General features: G+C 50.2%; 2 protein-coding genes across 8 annotated transcripts in view; both read left to right on the forward strand.

Moving 5' to 3' along the window:
• Positions 1-809: 809 nt before the first annotated feature.
• Positions 810-5,620, forward strand: SLC39A4 (solute carrier family 39 member 4). 3 transcript variants are annotated; one of them, XM_077166489.1, is made up of 12 exons: positions 810-1,587; positions 2,061-2,322; positions 2,711-2,906; positions 3,055-3,224; positions 3,317-3,488; positions 3,743-3,915; positions 4,104-4,241; positions 4,314-4,433; positions 4,568-4,622; positions 4,757-4,909; positions 5,054-5,241; positions 5,354-5,620. In XM_077166489.1, the coding sequence occupies exons 1-12, from the start codon at positions 1,193-1,195 to the stop codon at positions 5,480-5,482; spliced, it is 2,151 nt and encodes a 716-aa protein (XP_077022604.1). In that variant the 5' UTR covers positions 810-1,192; the 3' UTR covers positions 5,483-5,620. The 3 variants fall into 3 exon arrangements, with proteins under 3 accessions (XP_077022604.1, XP_077022602.1, XP_077022603.1); XM_077166487.1 differs by lacking the exon at positions 2,061-2,322 and having other exon boundaries at positions 815-1,588; XM_077166488.1 differs by lacking the exons at positions 810-1,587; positions 2,061-2,322 and adding an exon at positions 1,668-1,969.
• A 7,822-nt stretch (positions 5,621-13,442) lies between these two features.
• Positions 13,443-21,012, forward strand: part of CPSF1 (cleavage and polyadenylation specific factor 1) — a 33,897-nt gene continuing 26,327 nt past the window's right edge. For all 5 annotated transcript variants that reach the window (XR_013178101.1, XM_077166495.1, XM_077166498.1 and 2 more), the window contains exons 1-2: positions 13,443-13,534; positions 13,630-13,788. Coding sequence is in view for 4 of the 5 variants with exons in the window: in XM_077166495.1 (XP_077022610.1) it covers positions 13,645-13,788 (144 nt within the window). In the remaining variant the exon portion in view is untranslated. The remainder of the gene's footprint in view (positions 13,535-13,629; positions 13,789-21,012) is intronic.

Consider the following 21,012-nt stretch of genomic DNA (forward strand, 5'->3'; position numbering starts at 1 on the left):
GAGGAGACACAGGGTATGGGAGAAGGGCCAGAGGCTGGGACGAAGGGCTGCCTTTGAGAGGCTGTGGCCAGGGCCCCTGAGAAGAAGGGGTCAAGTCCTTGGGTACCAAGTTATGTGCCAGGCAGATGTGCAGGGGGAGCCAGTGTCATCCCTGCTGCTGTCTCTGGACTACCAAGACGGGGAGTAGAGTGGGAGGTGGGCTGGCAGTCCTGGGGGCAGTGGTAGTGGGGAAAGGCTAGTGGGGGCCAATCAGTGTCTTCAGAACTGGCCATGGGTCTCCCCTCCCCTCCCCTCCGGCTCCTTCCACGTTGACCCAGAGTCCCGGGTCATCTGAACCCCCAGCAGTTTCCTTCAGCCTCCTTTGCTGCCCATCTGCATGCAGGGTCCCCGGATGTCCTGCTGCCCAGGTACCCCTGAAGAAAGGGCCAGCATGTGTGTGCTACAAGCAGGGCAGCAGGAGAAGCACGTGCCCTGGCACCGAGGATGTGCTCTCTAGCTGGGCTACAGACAGGAAAGAAGATTCCAGGCTCCTTGGAGACCTGCATGGGTGGGCTCTTGGGGACAGAATGCTCCCTCTGGGAATGTCAGGCTCCACTCAGCCTCCACCCAGACGTGGGAGGTCAGGAGTCTGCCCTGAGGCTTGGCTGGGGCGGCAGGTGAGCAGATAAGGTCCTAGCAGTACAAAGGTCACAATTTGGGGCAGGCCCCCCTGGCCCTGGCTTCCTGCTTTGGATGGGGGAGGACGGGTAGGGACAGCCTCCTAAGCTTTGCTCTCTTCCTGTCTTTGTCGGGTGTCAGCCATTTCCTGGGGAATTTACCCTGCAGGTGTCCTGACTCAGAGAAGAGCTGTTTATCTGTACTGACTTCAGCCCTCCCCAACAACTAGAACACCAGCCCTAGGAGAGCACCCTCTACTCTGTACCCCGAACAGGCCAAATGACTTCCAGAAACCTCTGTGGCCTATGCTAGGCAGTGGGGATGGGAGAGTCTGGCTGGGAGGAGGGGCAGGGAGGGGGCCTGTGGGGGCTCTGGGGCCAAGGCCACGCCTGGAGACGTCAGGCCAGGCTGTAGTTTCCACCCCACCTGGGCAGGGGCATGCACTCCCGGATCCCCAAACTCCAACTAGGGGCAGCCCCTAGACTGAACAGCACAAGGGGACAGCCCAGGCCCTTGGAGGGTGGTAGGCAGGTGGATGCCCAGATTACCCCTCCGGGCAGCTCTATCTGGAAGACTCTGTGCTGGAATGGTTAACCCGCCGGCCGCCCCTGGCAGCCAATCACAGCAGCCTGCAGGAAATACCTGGGAGAGGACCTCGTGCCTGGGACGGGCGGGTCCCAGTCCAGCCCCAGTCTGGCCCCTGGCAGTCACCGGGCTCGCAGCCTCTCTGCGCAGCATGGGGGTCCCAGCCCACCTCTGGCCGGTACTTCTGCTGGGTGTGCTGGGGGCTGCAGCGGCACCAGTGGCTGGACCTGCTGGGTTGCTTGCCCTGCTCACCTCGGACCATGGCGCTCTGAACCGCACGGCACTGGGGGACCTGTTAAATACGCTGGCGGCCCGTGTGCACTGCACCGACGGGCCGTGTGGAAAGGTAAGGGCCGACCCAAGGGGCCCCCAGGCTCCGGTCCCATCCCCGCCCCGCTCCACCCAGGGCTGGCCGCAAAGGCCGAGGGCAAACTCCAGGAGGATCTGGCCACACCCGCTGGAGGAAGCCTTCCCCTGCTCCCAAGTAGACAGCCTGCCCTCCATGAAGGACGGGTGTCCTGGGACACAGTAGAGACAGGCTCTGGGCCCCAGCTCCTACACCCCCTTGCAAATTGCCAGAGACTACTCTGAGATGTGAGGGCCATAGCTGGGGACCCGCTTCATGTGCAGTCCCTAGGAACCCAGGGAAGCAACAGGGAATTGTGACAGCAGCAAGCTCGTGTGCCTGAGTATGCACCCATGTGGGTACATGTGTGCAAATGTGCAGGTACGTGTGGGCACACGTGTGTGTGCAAGCAGCCCCGCACGCGGTGCCCTCGGGCTCGGCTGGTGCCTGCCCACCTGCTTCTCTGTCCAGTGTGTCTATCTGTGGAGAATACCCTGGCTCTGCGAACATCTGAGGAGCCAGGCCTGGGGCCCCGGCATGTCGCCTGCCTCAGTGCCGCGGCTGCCTTGTATCTCAGCGACCCCAAAGGCACCTGTGTGGATATTAGGATCGGCCGTTGGGCGGGCCAGGCCCATCTGCTCCTGGCCTCGCTGGAGGGCCCTGAGGCCCTGATCCTGAGCTGGCTGCTCCAGGAGATCCAGGCTTATGTGGCCAGCCTGTCTCCCAAGGGGGAGGTGAGGGGCCCAGGGAGCTGGCTGCTCAGGGCTGGGGCCTGCATCTCAGCCTTGCCCGAACCCTCCCACACCGCGCCCCACAGGAGGCACGCAGGGTAGACAGAAGGGTCACAGTGGTAGCTGGTAAGGGGGAGGGCCTCCCGGAGCTGGGGGCCTCATAGGAGATGGGCTGAGAGGGCTCCAGGGACCTCTGGGAGGGACCCACAGGGAGGGGTCTGGAGTGGGGTTGGGAAATCTGAGGCACGTAGGTGGTGTCAAGTTCAGGGTGCTCCGGGGAGGGCAGTGTGGGCAGTGTCAGGGCAGGTCCGGGGCAGCCTGGGGAGGCATCCCAGGCAGGGGTTAGGGAGGGGTATGGACACTGGGGGCAGACCCTGAGCCCTTCCCCCAGGCCTGTGTGGATATGCCTCAGCTGCTGGAGGAGGCAGCGGGGGCAGGGGGTCCAGGAGACCCTGGCCTGCCACTGGCCGCCCTCGTGGACCATGCCGGCCTTGGCTCCTGCTTCCATGTCTTGCCAAGCCCACAGTACTTCGTGGACTTCGTGTTCCGCCAGCACGGCACCCAAAGCCGCAACCTCACGCTGACTGGTGAGGCCTGGGTTGGAGAGCCTGGGGCCGGGGGGCGGGGCCAGAGGCTGGGGTGGTGCCTGGGACTGGGGGCATCGGAGCCTGGGGCCCAGGGAGGTCAGGGCTGGAGCTCATGTGGACTCGGTGGTGGCTCTGTCCTCCCTGCCAGAGCTGGCGGCTGTGATGCAGCGCCTGGGGGTGGGTGGACAGGCCGAGGCCCACGGGGACCATGGTGATCATGGCCAGCTCGGCGATCCCCGCCATCTGGGCAGAGGTCCCCTGGGAGACAGCCATGAGGCCTTCATTGCCCCCAACAGCAGCTCCGCCGTATGGGACATGGTGAGCCTCCAGTGGACGAGGGTCCTGGGGTATGGTGGGACCCAGGGGGCTGCTCCAGTCCCTCACCCCCGTCTTCTGGCCACCTTCCCCAGGTTTGTCTGAGCGCCAGGGACGTGATGGCTGTGTATGGGCTGTCGGAGGAAGCTGGGGTGGCTCCTGAGGCCTGGGCCCAGCTCAGCCCAGCTCTGCTGCAGCAGCAGCTGAGTGGGGCCTGCCGTTCCCAGCCCAGACCCCCCACCCAAAATCAGCTCAGCCAGGCAGAGAGTGAGTGCCCCCTGGTTGTGCCTACCTGGCCATGCAGGGAGGGTCTGTGGCTGGCCCAGGAGGCTGGACCAGTGGAGGGGAGCAGAGAATTGGGCAGGGGCAGCCTGGACCAAAGGAGGCATGGGGCACCAGCGCCGAGACCACCTGCTGCCCTGGCTCAGGCACTCTTGTGGGGAGGGGCAGAGCTTGGGGGTGGAGAGTGGAGGGAGGCTTTGGAGCTCCCCTACAGGCCCTCAGCCCCCCCACCTCCCCAGAGTACCTGTATGGCTCCCTGGCCACGTTGCTCCTCTGCCTGCTGGCGTTCCTGGGCCTCATGCTCCTGGCCTGCGCCAGCTGCACGGCTGTCACCCACTACGTCACCCAGGCTTTCTTGAGCATGGCCGTAGGCGCGCTCACTGGCGATGCCCTCCTGCACCTCACACCCCAGGTGGGCCCCAGCCCCCACCCCAGGACCCACCACCCCGTGCCCTTCCTCCAGGGCACACCCTCTTGGAGAAGCCTTCCCTTCCCCACCCTAGGACCTCCCCATCCTGCTCCGCTCCCCTCTGTGTCACCTGGGCTGGGAGGAAAGGGCCCCTTGAGCCACCTGCCCCTACCCGGGACTCATCCCCACAGGTGCTGGGGCTGCACGACCATGCTGTGGAGGACCCCGACCCTCCGCCCACCTGGCGCCTCCTGGCCTTGCTCGGGGGGCTCTATGTCTTCTTCCTGTTCGAGAACCTCTTCAACCTCCTGCTGCCCCGGGATCCCGAGGTCAGGCCTGTGGGGGCGGGAATGGTTGAACGGAGACTGGGTGGGGCTGGCACTGAACTGCAGTATCCACAGGACCCAGAAAAGGGCGCGACTTGCAGCCACGGTGGCCACAGCCACGCCACGTCCCTGCAGCTGGTGCCCAAGGACCTCCGGCCGCCCAAGCAGCCCCACCAAGCCTCCCAGGCAGACCTGGTGAGGCAGCGGAGTGGCTCCCCCTCCTCCAGGACCCCTTCCCATGCCCATACACCCCCAGCCAACACAAGGGACCTGGGGAGCCCCCTTTCCACCTCCCTGCCCTGGCACTCACTCCTGCGGGCGCCCCCCAGGTGGCGGAGGATAGCCTGGAGCCCCAGAAGCCGGAACACCTCAGGCTGAAGCCAGGTGAGTCCGGGGAGGGGGCGCGGCAGGGTCGGGGTCCACCGGTGCCGCCCGTGGTTTGACACGGAGCTGGGCGTGGGGGGCGGGCGGTGCGGAGGTGGGGCTCGGCTACGAGGGACTCGCGCCCTGCTCCGCAGAACTGCGGCTGCTGCCCTACGTGATAACGGTGGGCGACGCGGTGCACAACTTTGCCGACGGGCTGGCGGTGGGCGCCGCCTTCGCGTCCTCCTGGAAGACGGGGCTGGCCACGTCAGTAGCGGTGCTCTGCCACGAGGTGCCGCACGAGCTGGGTGAGCGCTAGGGCTCGGGGCGCTTAGGGGCTGGGGGCCCGTGGAGCGGGCGGGACTGCGGGGCGGGGCCACCGGGGTGGGAGGGGCCTCCCGCGGACCAGGTTGTCCGGCCTGATGCCCCCTGCCCCGCCCACCGCCCGCCAGGGGACTTCGCGGCGCTGCTGCACGCTGGACTGTCTGTGCGCCGCGCGCTGCTGCTGAACGTGGTCTCGGCGCTCACAGCCTTCGCCGGCCTGTACCTGGCTCTCGCGGTGGGCGTCAGCGAGGAGAGCCAGACCTGGATCCTGGCGGTGGCCGCCGGCCTCTTTCTCTACGTGGCGCTTTGCGACATGGTCAGGGCCCGGGGCTGGGCGGGTTTGAGCGGGCCGGCAGTCCACGGTGGGGAGCTGGGCGGGGTCTCCCGTCCGGCTGCTGATGGGGGTGGGGTGCGCACCTGTTCCGCAGCTCCCGGCCATGCTGCACGTGCGGGACCGGCGGCCGTGGCTCCTCTTCCTGCTGCACAATGCAGGCCTGCTGGGCGGCTGGGGCATCCTGCTGCTGCTGTCGCTGTACGAGGACAGCATCACCTTCTGACACAACTAGCGCCGGTTACAGGCCCTTGATCCTGAGCCCCGGCCGTCTGCCATCTAGGCCCCTGGACCCACTTTCTGGAGAATTCCAGGCCTGGAGAGTCCCTGCCCCTTGCCCCCGATTTCAATAAAGAACTCTTGCCTTTGATGCCAGGTCTCCCTCTTCTCTACAGTGTGTAGGACATCAGCATATCCTTTGTAGAGACAAAATCAACCCATAATACACCCCACCACCACCTGTTGTGGTCAAAATGGCTGCCAGAGCACTGCCATCACTTGCACTCTCCAGTCCATAGAAAGGGTAGGACAAAACAGCAAAAGGAGTAAGGGACTGTTTCATGAAGCGACACCAGGCAATGAGAGATAGTTTGGCTAATTGATATTTATTATTTTATTTCATGATTGAATTAGTAACTGACAGGTAGTAGCCAAATTAATCAGTGTGTTAATTAACTTCCGTTAGCGTACAATAGTAACATTATTAAAAATTGCCGAGATTCCTTATATTCCGATCTATAGACAGTGAAAGTAAGAAGATAGGAAGAATTCTCACCAAACCAGGGAAAGTCCCCACATCTGATACTTCTGGCTGGGGAAGTCCCAAACTTCAGCCCATCAGAGTCGGGGTTGGTCCACATGGTCCCAGGCAGAGCTTAGCATCCTGGGTGAGACTCCCAAAATCTGCATAGGCAAAAAAGAAGTATTTACAAGTTATTCAGGAGTTGAAGTGTCTTTCTGAACATACCAAGGAAGGATTAGTTCCTTGACATGGGCATACGACCTTATCGCAGTGTTCCTTCACGAGGCATTCAAAGGTGGGGAGCTGCTCTCCCTGGGAAGGCATTATGTGATCTGTAATTTAGCTCAACTGTAACTAGGACCTGGATCAGCATGTTCAGAAAAAAGACATCAGAGATGTGCAGCCCACAGTCTGGGTTATGGTTCGGTCTTGCTTCCTATTTTACTTTCCTTATAGGGGCATAGGGGGCATCAGGTTGAGCCCCTCATTCATTCAACACTCCAGGCACAGGAGTGGGAGAGCTGGGGGTCAGTCTCCTGTTATGCTCCTTGGCTCCACCTACCAGAATCACAGGCTAATTGGGCAGGAAGGGCCAGGGTCTGAGAGTTCCCTGGCCTGACAGAGGTCCCTGGGGCATGTGAAGCCTTAGGCCCCAGCCAAACTCCAAGAGAAATCAGTTTTTCAAGAACTTTCACCACCAACACTAGCACCACCAACCCGAAGAATGTCTGGGAATTACCTCCTAAACCCAGTCCATGCTGAACACGCAGACACGGCCAGGAGCCAGGGGGCAGAGTCCCCTCAGGGAAGCGTCCCAAAGGCAGAAGCAGAAGGATACGATTGAGGGGGGCGAGCAGCGTCCAGCAGCCACAGCCTTGTACCCCCCCATAGAAGCCCCTGTTCCCGTCCCCTTTCCTGTGTATCTCACCTTCCAAGGGTATCCATCCCCACCCCAGCCCACAGTCATGCACACTTCTCTCTCCTTGGCTTGCTCTCCAGACCAATCCCTCCCCCACTCTCAGACCCCTACCCCTACAGATGGTTCCACTTCTTCTCTTGGGAAGTCAAGGTCTCTGGGAAGGCCTCTGCCTTCCCACTTCCTACCCCAGCTCTGCAATCTGCCAGCCCCCCGGCCCTCCTTCTCCTTCCCTCTGACTGGACTGGGCCATGGTCTCTGGGCCACATCCCACAGCCAATGCCCCCAGGACCTTGTTCCTTCAGAACCTCTCTCTCCACACTGCCTGCCTCTGTCCCCCGGCGAGGGTTGGTTTGTGGGCATTTGTTGTCACACTTTGGGCTTGAATCTGAAGGTTCCATGGACACTGACTTGTTCAGCCATCAGAACACCTCGTGCCTAGGGAGCCACTGCTGTGTTGTTGAAGATGGACATGGAAGGTTCAGGTCCCAACCCCCCACCCTGCCCTGGGCCTCAGCTCTGCCCTGCTGCCTCCCCCAGTGCCAGGCTCACTCTCAGCCGAAGTGGCTCTCCTGGTGTTCTTGACGACCTTTTCAGGGGCCTGTGTGCATGCTGCTCCTTACCCACTGCCCACGGGGCCAACCTCAGAGCCTCAGCACCGACAGTGGGCAGAAGTGCATGCAACAGAAACGTGTTTCCTTACCGTTTTCTCAGATGTGAAAACTTTCTTGCTCTATTTCTTCTTCCTTTGCTTTTTTGTGTGGTTGTTGTTTTGGTATAAAACCGCAGTTAGTGTCCGGCCTCTGGGAGGGGCTTGGTAGGCATTTCTTGCTCGGGGTCCCTGCTGCAGCTGCGTTCAATTAGAGCTGCGGTCACCTGGAGAGGCACCTGGGCTGGACAGCCGCCATGGCTCCGGGGCTGCAGGTGTGCTGGCTGTCCCCTGGTGGCAGGGTGGTGGGCCCACAGCGTCAGCCACCCCTGTGCTCTCTAGCACACTCTCAGGCCAGTCTGAACTCATACAGTTTAGGGGACACCCCCAGAGCAAGGAACCCCAGAAGTCGGGCAGAAGTCCATGGGTTTTTTTTTTTTATTTCCACGTGGGCAATTGACATCACATAAAAGTACCCAGCTGTGCTGGTTTGAAACTTGTTCATCACAAAAGAGCCATGTTCTTTAATCCTGACTCAGTATTGCTAGGTGGGATCTTTTTAAGTTATTTCCATGGAAATGTGACCCATCCAATGGTGGGTGGGACTTTTTGATTAGGTGGTTTCCATGGAGATGCGTCTCTACCCATTCAAGGTGGGGTTGTTTACTGGACTCTAAGGGAACCATTTTGGAAAAAGCTTCAGAAGCAGCAGAGTCAACAGAGCCAACATGAAACCCAGACGTTTGGAGATGCAGAAAGAAAACACCCTTGGGGAAGCTGTTTGAAATGAGAAGCCAAGGAACCAGTAGATGCCAGCCATATGCCTTCCCCGCAGGCAGAGGTGTCCTAGACCCATCGGCCTTTTCTTGAGTCAAGCTGTCTTTCCCTGGATGCCTTAGTTTGGACATTGTTAGGGCCTTCGAACTGTAAACTTGTAACTTAATATAACTCCCTTTTTAAAAGCCATTCCATTTTTGGAGTATAGCATTCCGGTGGCTTTAGCTAACCAAAACACCATCTTTTTTTTCTTCAAAGTTTACTTATTTATTTTTTTTAATTGACAAACCAAAACAGACAAACACAAACTTTTTTTTAACAAAAGAAAACGATTTAATACGGGCAAAGCATTATATTTATCTGAATAGTATGAACAATAGTATTGTTCATTGAACAATACTATTGAACAATAGAAAGCAAGATTTCTGAGAAGGTGATTTTTAAATTAAATTTCTGAAGAGTTTATAGATGCTGATTAGCACAGAGTACATAATTGGTAGACACAAACATTCTTTTTTTTTTTTTTTTTTTACATGGGCAGGCACGGGGAATTGAATCCGGGTCCTCTGGCACGGCAGGCAAGCATTCTTGCCTGCTGAGCCACCATGGCCCGACACAAACATTCTTAACATACAAACATTCCATGTATGGTGCACAATCAATGGCTCACAATGTCATCACATAATTGTATATTCATCACCATGATCATTTTTTAGAACATCTGCATCACTCCAGAAAAAGAAATAAAAAGAAAAATCTCATACATACCATACCCATTAACCCTCCCTCTCATTGACCACTGGTATTTCCATCTAAGTAATATATTCTAACCTTTTTTTCTATACCCCTTACCATTCCCTTTCATTGATTACTAGCATTTCAATCTACTCAATTTGTTTTAACATTTGTTCCCCTTATATTTATTTATTTTTAATCCATATTTTTTACTCATCTGTCCACACCATAGATAAAAGGAGCATCAGACACAAGGTTTTCAGAATCAAATAGTCACATTGCTAAAGCTCAAGAAACATGGCTACTGGAGATGGAAATACTAGTGGTCAATGAGAGGGAGGGGTAAGGGGTATGGTATGTGTTTTTTCTTTTTATTTTTTTTCTGGAGTGATGCAAATGTTCTAAAAAATGATCATTGTGATGAATATACTATTATGTGATGATATTGTGAACCCATTGATTGTACACCATACATGGAATGTTTGTATGTTAAGGATGTTCATGTTTGTATGTTGTTTTGGTTTGATAATACAAAATAAATTTGAAAAAAAAAACATGGCTACTGGAATACAGCTCAACAGGTTTAGGTACTTTCCTCTAGCCTCTCCAATACACCTTAAACTAAAAAGGTGATATCTATTTAATGCATAAGAATAACCTCCAGGATGAGTGCTCAACTCTGTTTGAAATCTCTCAGCCACTGACACTTTATTTTGTCTCATTTCTCTCTTCCCCATTTCGGTTGAGAAGGTTTCCTCAATTGCTTGAAGCTGAGTCCAAGCTCATTCTAGGATTTCTGTCCCACATTGCCAGGGAGGGTTACACCCCTGGGAGTCATGTCCCACGAAGAGATGGGGAGGGCAGTGAATTTGCTTGCCCTGTTGGCTGAGAGAGAGAGGCCACATCTGAGCGACAAAAGAGGTTCTCTGGGGGTGACTTTTAGGCCTAATTTTATGTAGACTTAGCCTGTCCCCAAAACACCATCTTAAAGTGGACAATTCCGTGGCACTGGGAATGTTTGCAGTGTTTTGTTGGGCATTCATTTAATATATTTGTCACCACCATCTGGTTCTCCAGCCCCAAACTCCTTAAGCAGGCCCTACCCCTTGCCTCCTCCCCATACACAGCCCTGGCAAACACCAGTCTACTCTGCATCACTATGGATTTACATCTTCTGGATATTTTATATCAATTTATTCATACAATGTGTATCCTTTTGTGTCTTTCCCTGAGATTAATGTTTCAAGCTTCATCTGCCTCAGAGAGCGTTTCAGAACATGTTTCAGGACCCTCCCCTCAGCCAGAGACTGCCCTCTCTCTGCCCTTCCTTCAGGGCATACATTCTCATTATTTTTAAAATTGTTTTTATTAAGATATCTCCACACACCATACAGTCCATCCAAAGTATACAATCAGTTGCTCGCAATATCATCACACACTTGTGTATTCATCACCATGATTTTTAGAACATTTGCATTACTCCAGAAAAATGAATAAAAAGAAAAAATTCATACATCCTATACCCCTTTACTCCCTCTCATTGTCCACTAGTATTTCAGTCTACCCAATATCCTCTCCCTATTATTTATTTTATCTTTACTTTTTTACTCAGCTGTCCATACTATGGAGAAAGGGAGTATCAAATACAAGGTTTTCACAATCACACAGTCACATACTAAAAGTTATACAGTTCGTTGTCAAGAATCTAAGCTACCCAAATAAAAGAAATAAAAAGAAAAAAAAAAAGAATCTAGGCTACTGGAACAGAATTCAATTGTTTCAGGTGCTTTCCTCTAGCCACTCCACTGCACCATAAACTGAAAAGGGATATCTGTATAATGCGTAAGAATGTAAGAATAGCCTCCAGGATAACCTCTCCACTCTATTTGAAATCTCTCAGCCACTCACACTTTATTTTGTCTCATTTCTCTCTTCCCTGTTTTGGTCAAGAAGGCTTTCTCAATCACATGATGCTCAGTCCCATGCCCCTAACGCTTGGGAGTTCTGTCCCACGTTGCCAGGGAGATTTACGGCCCTGAGAGTCATGTCTTACATAGAGGGTAGGGCAATGGGTTCACCTACCAAGTTGATTTAGAGAGAAGCCTCCAGGAAACACACTCTTGGGTCCCTCTCTTTTCCTAGCCCCCAGGATTCCCAGCCCTGCTCCCCTGGTGACATCCTATGCCCTTGGAGGAGTGAAGTGGAGCGACATTGCCCCCCAGCTTTGGGTGGGGGACATGGGTGATTGGATGTCCAGGGGAAGTGGCCCAACTGGGACCCCAGCTGCCAGATCTGGAGTAATCTGCCACTGGCAGCCAAACCCAATGCTCTGAGGGAAATACTTGGGAGATCTCCTATCTGGCAGGGCAGTCAGTACGCTGCCCCATTCTAGCCCTGGGAAACCTTCTCGGTGTCAGGCAGCCAAGTGTGCCTGGCCTCTCTGTGGGATATTTTCTATGAATGGAACAACACAATATGTAACCTTCTGTGTTGGCTTGTTTCACTCAGCTTAATGTTTTCAAGGTTCATCCATGTAGTAGCAGGTAGCACGACTTCATTTCTCTTTTTGACTGAATAATATTCCAGGGATCACAATCTGCTTATCCCTTCATCCACTGACCAGCACTGGCTCTACCGCCTTCCAGCAATTGAGGACTGGGCTGCCCTGAGCAGGTGTGGTGTACTTGTTTCACTGCTGTTTTCAGCTCCTTTTGGATATACACGTAGGAGTCTAATGACAGGACCACTTGTTAGTTTAACTTTTGAGGAGCTGCCAAACTACTTTTCTTTTTTTTTTTAATCTCTTCTGATTCAGTTTTTTTTTTTTAAGTTAGAGGTTTTTATTGTATTTTCGTATGCTTATAACTTGAGCAACTTAACGTTGCTACAGTGTCTGCAATGTCTACAATGACCTCCAGGGGTATCTAGTTTCTGATACAGTTTTTTTTTTCCTTTTTTTAAATTAACTTTTAAAAATATAACAACAAACAAACACATTCTTAACATATGCTCATTTCGTTCTACATATATAACCTGTAATTCACAATATCATCACATAATTGCATATTCATCATCATGATAATTTCTTAGAACACTTGCATCAATTCAGAAAAAGAAATAAAAAGACAACAGAGAAAAATTCATGCATGCCATACCCCTCACCCCTCCCTTTCACTGATCACTGGCATTTCAATCTACTAAATTTATTTTAACATTTGTTCCCCCTATTATTTATTTTTATCCATATGTTTTACTCATCTGTTGATAAGGTAGATAAAAGGAGCATCAGACACAAGGTTTTCACAATCACACAGTCATACTGTGAAAGCTATATCATTATACAATCACCTTCAAGAAACATGGCTACTGGAACACAGCTCCACATTTTCAGGCAGTTCCCTCTCCATTTACATTACAGCCTCTCCATTACATCTCGATATCTATTTAATGGGTAAGAATAACCTCCAGGACAACCTCTCAACTCCGTTTGGAATCTCTCAGCCATTGACACTTTATTTTGTCTCATTTCACTCTTCTCCCTTTTGGCTGAGAAGGTTTTCTCAATCTCTTGATGCTGAGTCTCAGCTCATTCCAGGATTTCTGTCCCACCTTGCCAGGAATGTCCACACCCCTGGGAGTCATGTCCCACGTAGAGAGGGGGAGAGCTAGAGAGGAGGAGAGCGCAGAGCTTGTTTGTTGTGTTGACTGGAGAGAGAGGCCACATCTGAGCAACAAAAGAGGTTCTCTTGGGGGTGACTCTTAGGCCTAATTTTAAGTAGGCTTAGCCTATCCTTTGTGGGGTTAAGTTTCATATGAACAAACCCCAAGATTGGGGGCTCTGATTCAGTTTTTAAATGTCACAAACCCAAAGCCCGGGGCTACTGCTTTTAAAGGGAGCCTTTCCTGCGGGGGTGGGGGGTGGGGGGGGGCTGTGGCAGCCCAGGGAATGGAGCAGAGGGCAAGACGGGTGAAAAGCACTGTCCTCCCGGGGCTTGCATGGAGGGGCAGGATGGGCAGACACACCGACACGAGTGTTGAGAGTGTCGCGTCTTCAAGCCTCGCGCTCTGCAAGTAAAGGTGCACCTGGGGCTCACCTGGGGCTCACCTGAAGCGCCAGCACCTGGCACAGGGCTTGGCGGGGGGCTCGCTGGAGGAGAGAATCTTCTCGCTCCGCGATGAGACCCATCCGACGTCGGGCCAGGGGGAAGCCCGTTGCCCAGACAGGCCTCAGCCGCCGCAGACCCTTCAACCGCTTCCCCCCACCGCCGGACTCCCGGGCGCGGGACCTCTCGGGTGGGAACTAGCCGGGCACGTCGGGGTTCTGGCCACTAGGGGTCACTGCCGCCGCGGCAGACTGCGCAGGCGCCGGCGCCGGAACCTTGGTGCTCGGCCTTCAGGCCCGGCCGGGCTGTGTTCGCGGCCGTCCCGGGTTCCCCCTCGAGCCGCCTCCAACTGCCAGGTGGGCGGCGGGCGGCGGCGGCGAGCAGTCGGGTCGGGGGCGCGGGGTCGGAGGCGGGGGTACCTGCTCACCCTGTCCCCTTCTGCCCCGCGCAGCCCGGGCTCGGCACCATGTACGCCGTATACAAACAGGCGCATCCGCCCACAGGCCTGGAGTTCTCCATGTACTGCAACTTCTTCAGCAACAGTGAGCGCAACCTCGTGGTGGCCGGGTCCTCGCAGCTCTACGTGTATCGCCTGAACCGCGACGCCGAGGTGGGCCTGCGCCCGCCTGAAGGGTGGGGGTGGGGGGTCCTCATGGGGTGGGGGTGTAGCAGGAAGGCTGGGGGCCGGGTTCCCAATTCTCCCGAGAATTGGACACTATTATTATCCCCAGTCGCAGATGGAGAAGCATAAGTTGAGAGAGTCTAAGTGATTTGCTTGGGTTCTACAGCTGAGGGAGCCAGGCTTTGATCCTGGCTCTGTTGCCTCCTGAGTCTGCTATATATTTTCTCCTTCCCTTCTTACTCCCGGTGGGGAAGGCCCCCTGCCCTCGAGCGTTTTATTTTCAGCATATGTGTATATCCATTTACTGTGTGCTAGGAAGTGGTGAACCAAACCAGCAGAAACATGGGGGAGGCACACCCTCACTAAAAAAAGAAAACAAAAAACATGTTTAAACGTACTTTCAAATTGCACCGAGTATTACCGAGGGGCTAAAGGAGGGAGTAAAGGAATCACTTTATTTCCTGTGGTCTGATTAGGCAGCGTAGAAGTTTGGAGTTTGTCAGAGGAAGAACATTTCTGGCAAAAGGGATGAGGCTGGCTCTAGCATGGTGACAGACTGTTGGTAGGAGTCCCAGTAAAGTTTGAGGATCACATCAATACAAGAAATTCAGGGATGCTTTGGTTGCCAGAGAGGTGAGAGGTGGTCAAGGAAGACTTCTTGCAAGAGGTGATATTTTGGCTGTTCTTGGAGGAGGAATAAACATGGGGAGGGGAAGTGTTCCAAATAGAAGGAGCAGCCTGTGTACAGGCCAGAGGCAGTTGAGTGTGGAATAGAGAGGGCATGCACAGCACGGCTGGAGTGTAGAGTGGGAGGAGCTAGGAGTAGAGAGTAGGCTCTGGCTAGGACTGTCTGCAGACCTGCAAAGAGTCCCTAGGGTTTTGAGTAGAGGCTGATGCAGTAGGCAATGGGTCAGATGGGAAGAGGGGCAGCCTAAAGGAGCTGGCCTTCCTGAATACTACTCTGGGACACGTTTTATTTTGCATTAAATGCATGTATTACTACGCACGTGATAAAGCAGACCAAATAGAAAAGAATGAACTATTTTAGTGGAGGCTTTTGTGACTGAGTATGTGTCATTAAAAACATTTGTATTGGTTTAACCTTCTGTGGTACAGTAGTTTGAGGTCAGTAATTCTTTTTGTTCTGCTTTGTTTTTCAATCTACTAAATTTATTTTAACATTTGTTCCCTGATTATTTATTTTTGATCCATATGTTTTACTCATCTGTCCATAAGGTAGATAAAAGGAGCATCAGACATAAGGTTTTCACAATCATACAGTCACATTGCGGAAGCTATATCATTATACAGTCGTCTTTAAGAAACATGGCTACTGGAACACAGCTTTATGTTTTCAGGCACTTCCCTCCAGCCTCTCTGTTACAGTTTAACTAAAATGGTAATATCTATTTAATGCATAAGAATAACTTCCAGGATAACCTCTTGACTCTGTTTGGAATCTCTCAGCTATTGACACTTTACTTTGTCTTATTTTTCTCTTCCCCCATTGGGTCAAGAAGGTTTTCTCAATCCCTTGTTGCTGAGTCCCAGCTCATTTTAGGATTTCTGTCCCACATTGCCGGGAAGGTCCACACCCCTGGGAGTCATGTCCCATGTAGAGACGGGGAGCGCAGTGAGTTTGCTTGTTGTGTTGGCTGGAGAGAGAGGCCACTTCTGAGTAACAAAAGAGGTTCTCATGGGGGTGACTCTTAGGCCTAATTTTAAGTAGGCTTAGCCTATCCTCTGTGAGGTTAAGTTTCATAGAAACAAACTCCAAGGTTGGGGGCTCAGCCTATTGCTTTGCTTGTCTCCACTGCTTGTGAGAACATCAAGAATTCTCCACTTGGGGAAGTTGAATTTTCCCCCTTTCTCACCATTCCTCCAAGGGGACTTTGCAAATACTTTTTTATTCACTATTCAAATCCCTCTGGGATTTATCGAGGCATTACTCTGGGCAAATCTACAAAATCTCATGCCCTACTCAAGGTTCCATGTACTTACGGTGTTCAGTTAAGCTGTCCACATAAATTATATTAGAAAATACACTAGTCAAAATATAAATTTTAGTACTTGGTTTTAATGGAGGTCAAAGCTGAAAAAGAGATCTTCAAATAATTGTACATAGCTCCATGTCAAATGAGAAAATCTGTGGCTATATCTGCTAAATCTTGAAACTGGTTTTCCAGTCCCATCTTCCAAAATTTCAAACAACTTTTTAACTTTAGTAAAGTACCCTGTTTCCTGATGCTATTCAACTCTAACAAACAAATTGGAAGTTTGCTAAGGGGTTATAATTTTAACAAATGGGTTCAGCATGCTTCAAATCCCATATTTTGAAATTCATTCATAGATCTTTTTGAGAAATACTTTTTAAGCCCTGCTGTGTGCTGGGCATCTTTTTTTTTTTTTTAATATTTTATTGACAAAACAAAACAACATATCAACACGAACATTCTTAACACATGAACATTCCATGTTTGGTGTACAATCAATGTATGCCAGGCATCTTGGAAAATGCGAGTGAGCAATACTGTCAAAGATGCCTGGCTTACTAGAACTTCTGTCCCAGAGGGATGGGAGGCAATAAACAATGTATAAAATGGTGTATTAGAAGATACATGACGAATGCTATGGAAAAATGCAGAGAGCAGAATGAGGGGAGTAGGGAGCCAGGCTGTAGGGTTAGGTATTTGATTCCTTGGGAAATGAGGTTTGGGCAAGCAAGCGGGAGGTGATGGAGGGAGCCTGGAAGAGTACCCCAGGCAGAGGCAGCAGGGAGAGCAGGGGCCCTAAGGCAGAAGTGCCTCTCTGGTGGGCCCAAGGGAAGCCAAAGACCAGTGTGGCTGGTACAGAGGGCGTAAGGAAAATGGGAGTGAGGGTATGAAAGGTCTCAGGACTGTGAGTGGAGCATTAGCATGTGTCCCTTTTTAGGCCAGTGAAAAGACTTGGGCTCTGCCTCTGAGTCCAGTGGGCAGTTAACAAAGAGTTTTCATTAGAGGAGTGATACAACCTGACTTATGTTTGAAGAGTCACATGGCCACTGTACTGACAGTAGACTAGGAAGGCAGGGGTCAACACAGCAAGGGACAAAAGGTGTTGATGCTTGGCCTGTCATGGTGGCAGAGGAGGTGGTGGGAAGCAGTCGGGTTCTGGGTGGAGACCATAGCATTTGCTGTGTGTGGTGTGAAAGAGAGAGGAATCAAGGGCAAAATCAGGGTTTTGGTTTTAGCACCTGGAAGGGGTGGAGTTGGTGTTACCTGAGATGGGGAATGCTGTGGGTGGGATGGAAGGGAAGGGTCAACAGCTCACTCTGGACCTTATGTTGTTACCTGTTACTGCCTAACAGGTAACATACCTGTTACCTGTTATCCCAGCCCTTGGAGGCCTATCTCACAGTCCCTGAGGGTCAGGAATCCAGGAGGGACTCAGTGGGCGGGTCTAAGGCCAGGGTCTCTCAGAAGGTGACTAAGAAGGTGGCCATTTGGCATTGGCCATGGCCATGTCTCCTGAAGGCATGACTGTGACTGAAGGACCTGTTTCCAGGATGGTGCTGCATGAGGCCGCAGGCAGGAGGCCTCTCTGGGGGCTGCTCACAGCGTGGCTTCCCTGTTAGTGAATAATGAGCAGCCTGACCCTTGAGACTGAAGTGTGGGTTGTTTTATGGCCCACCCTTAAAAGTGACACCCTCTCTTCTGTCCTATTTTGGCCACACAGACTGACCCCAGTTCAGGTTGGGAGTGAACCCAGGACACAGTGGACAGATGGGATGCCAGTTATATACGAAGTGCCCGTGTCGATCAGGAGTTGAGTTCAGGGTCTGGGTTGGAGAGTGAGCTGGGGTCTTCAGCCTGGGGTGGCATTTAGACTCTGAAGCTGGTTGGGGTCACCAGAAGACCATGTGTCTGGCTCTTATCAGTTTATCTTCATGGTTGTAGGGTCATTTTATTTGCATCTTATGGAGGTAGCTTCTATATATGTCTCATGTATTGTTACACATGATTGTGTGTTTCTTGGGTACGCATGTGCATTTTTCTGGGGCACGCCAGCATTAGCAGGGTAGTGTGGGCTGTGCGGAAAGGGGCAGGACTGAGCCCCAAAAGCTGAGCCATGTGTACTGTGAGCCGTGCTGAGGCCCTGTTTTCTTCTCTGGAGATGCCCCCTTTGTCCAGAATTAGTTCTCGATGGACTCATGGTTTATAATGCCATTTCTCTCACGTTGTTTTAAATTCTTCAGATTTGTTATAATTTTTTATTTAAATATTTTTATTGAGAAATCTTCACACACATACAGTCCATAGTGTACAATCAGTTTGTTATGATTCTTGATACTCTAGTAGGCCAAGTGCTTCCTCACCTTATTCATCTTCAGAGTTGTGCATGTCCTTGCTGTTTGGCTCTCCCACATATGTTTGAGAAGGAGGTAATTAAATGAGATGGAAACCTGTTGCAACTTTGATTGGAAGCACATTGAGTTCATGGATTATCGGGGGAAGATTCACATCTTCACTATTGAAATTTCCCTTCTAGAAACATGGTATATTTTCATTTTTTTGATCTTTTAGTAATTTCAATAAAGCGTTCAGTTTTTCTCGGTAAAGGTCCTGTACATCTTTGCTGATTTATAGTTAGGTGCCTTAGAGTTTTATTGCCATTGTCACTGGGATTTCTCTCAAAACTACACATACGCAGTCTCTCTTATATTATACTTAACTCTTTGTTGTGAGTAGATGGGCCACAATTGATTATTACATTTTGCTTATATTTAATCAACTCCTTTGCTGAACTTGCTTGTTTTACCTTTCCTATTTATTTAAGATATCCATCCAACTGGACTTGAGTTTCAGTACGGGGTGAGGTAGCATCCTTCATTTTCTTCAGTACTACTTATTGAAAAGACTGACATTTACCCACCGCCCTGTTCTCACTATGATGTTTTCTTTCTTGTCCTGTTAGTTACCAGGGAGGTGTGCTAACATCTTCACCTCTTTTCTTTTTCACTTTTGCCAATTTTTATTTTAAAAATTTTAGAGCTATATTGTTAAGACATTTAGAATAATATCTGACTGTTGAATTGGCCTTCACGAAATGTTCCTTTTTTATTTCTAATAACACTTCCTGCCTTTTGATCAGCTTTGTACAATAACACAGCCACCCTGCTTTTTTTTTTTAAGTCCTAGAATGGAATATGTGTTTAAAACTAGCTGTGTCCTTAAATTTAAATGACCTAACAACACAGAGTTAGGTCTTGTTTTTTGATTAGTTTGACTGTTGGTCTTCTAATTGGAATGTTTAGTCCATTTATATATTTTTGCTTGTGGAGTGGGTGTAAATGGAAAAATATTTATTATTCCTTTATTCATTTTTCTTCTCTTCTGTTTTGTTTTGGATTAATCAGGTATTTTATTTTATCTTTCCAACTAACTTATTACTTATGCATTTTGTATTGTTTTCTAATTTGTTTCCTTACTATTATAATATGAATCCTTGATTTATTACAGTCTAGTTAGTACTTTTGCCATTTCCCACACAATGCAAAATCCTTTCAACAAAGTCCCCTTGGAAATGGTGAGAAAGGGGGAAAATTCAACATCCCCAAGTGGAGAATTCTTAATATTCTCACAAGCAGTAGGGAAAGGGAGGGGTAAGGGTTATGGTATGTATGAATTTTTTCTGTTTTCTTTTTATTTCTTTTTCTGAATTGATGCAAATGTTCTAAGAAATGATCATGATGATGGATATACAACTATGTGATTGGAAAAAAAAAGAATGTTCATATTGTAAAATAATAATAATAATAATAGCCATCCTAGTGGTGTGAAGTATCTTCTTGTGATTATGATTTACATTTCCCTGATGGCTAATGATGTTGAGCATCTTTTCATGTGCTTATTGGCCATTTGTATATCTTCTTTGGGGGACTATCTATTCACATCATTTGCCCATTGTTATTTTTTTTTAACTTTTTTTACTGTATGGTATAACATATATACAAAGCAGAGAAATAAAAAAGAAATAGTTTTCAAAGCACTCTTCAACAAGTGGTTACAGGACAGATCCCAGAGTTTGTTATGGGCTACCATACGATCATCTCATATCTTTCCTTCTAGCTGCTCCAGAATATAGGAGGCTAGAGGGCTTAAACATTTTTTATTGTCACTATCGACTTTTTTCCCTTCTTTTTTTTGTGAAAAATAACATACATACAAAAAAGCTATAAATTTCAAAGCACAACACCACAGTTAGTTGTAGAACATATTTCAGATGTTGACATGGGTTACAGTGTCACAATTTTAGGTTTTTACTTATAGCTGCTCTAAAATACTGGAGACTAAAAGAGATATCAGTTTAATGACTCAGCATTCATATTCATTTGTTAAATCCTTTCTTCTATGTATAACTTCACCATATCACCTTTGATCTTTCCATACCTCTCATTGGGGTTGTTTGGGCTATGGCAATTCTAAATTTTTGATATTGGAAGGGTCTGTCATTAGTATGTGGTAGGGAAATGGAGTTATCTGATGTTCTGGAGAGGCTGGACTAGATTTCAGTACTTATGTGGACCAGGGACTCATCTGGAGGTTGTAGGTTTCTGGAAAATTATCCTAGTGCCTGGAATTCTTGTGGAATGTTATATATTGCCCTAGGTGTTCTTTAGGGTTGACTGGAATGATCTTGGTTGGGGGTTGGCAGGTTATAAGTAGCAAGGTCTACCTGAAGTTTGCATAAAAGCAACCTCCAGAGTAGCCTCTTGACTCTATTTGAACTCTCTCTACCACTGATACTTTATGAGTTACACTTCCCCCTTTTGGTCAGGATATAATTGTTGATCTCATGGTGCCAGTCTGGATTCATCCCTGGGAGTCATCTCCCATGTCACCAGGGAGACTTTCACCCCTGGATGTCATGTCGCACGTAGGGGGGAGGGCAGTGATTTCACTTGCAGAGTTGGGCTTAAAGAAATTGAAGCCACATCTGAGCAACAAAAGAGAGTAACTCCAGAATAATTCTTAGGCATGCCTATAGGTAGTCTAAGCTTCTTCACTACCTACATAAGCTTCATGAGAGTAAGCCTCATGATCAAGGGCATGGCCTGTTGACTTGGGTATCCCTAAAGTTTTTCACAGTATCAGGGGATTCCCTGATGGTAAGGTTTAATAGTTCCATAGTCTTTCTTCCCTCCCTCCACGGACTTTGCCAGTACTTTTTGAT

This window comes from Tamandua tetradactyla, chromosome 6, assembly GCF_023851605.1.
Source record: "Tamandua tetradactyla isolate mTamTet1 chromosome 6, mTamTet1.pri, whole genome shotgun sequence".
Lineage (NCBI taxonomy): Eukaryota > Metazoa > Chordata > Mammalia > Pilosa > Myrmecophagidae > Tamandua > Tamandua tetradactyla.

What these genes read in the sequence shown, in the direction of transcription:
- SLC39A4 (XM_077166489.1), top strand. Translation starts at nt 1,193, where the DNA reads ATGCCCAGATTACCCCTCCGGGCAGCTCTATCTGGAAGACTCTGTGCT. An exon ending in GCCTGTCTCCCAAGGGGGAG is followed by an intron (nt 2,323 to 2,710) that starts GTGAGGGGCCCA and finishes CCCTTCCCCCAG; the next exon opens with GCCTGTGTGGATATGCCTCA. An exon ending in AAGCCTCCCAGGCAGACCTG is followed by an intron (nt 4,434 to 4,567) that starts GTGAGGCAGCGG and finishes GGCGCCCCCCAG; the next exon opens with GTGGCGGAGGATAGCCTGGA.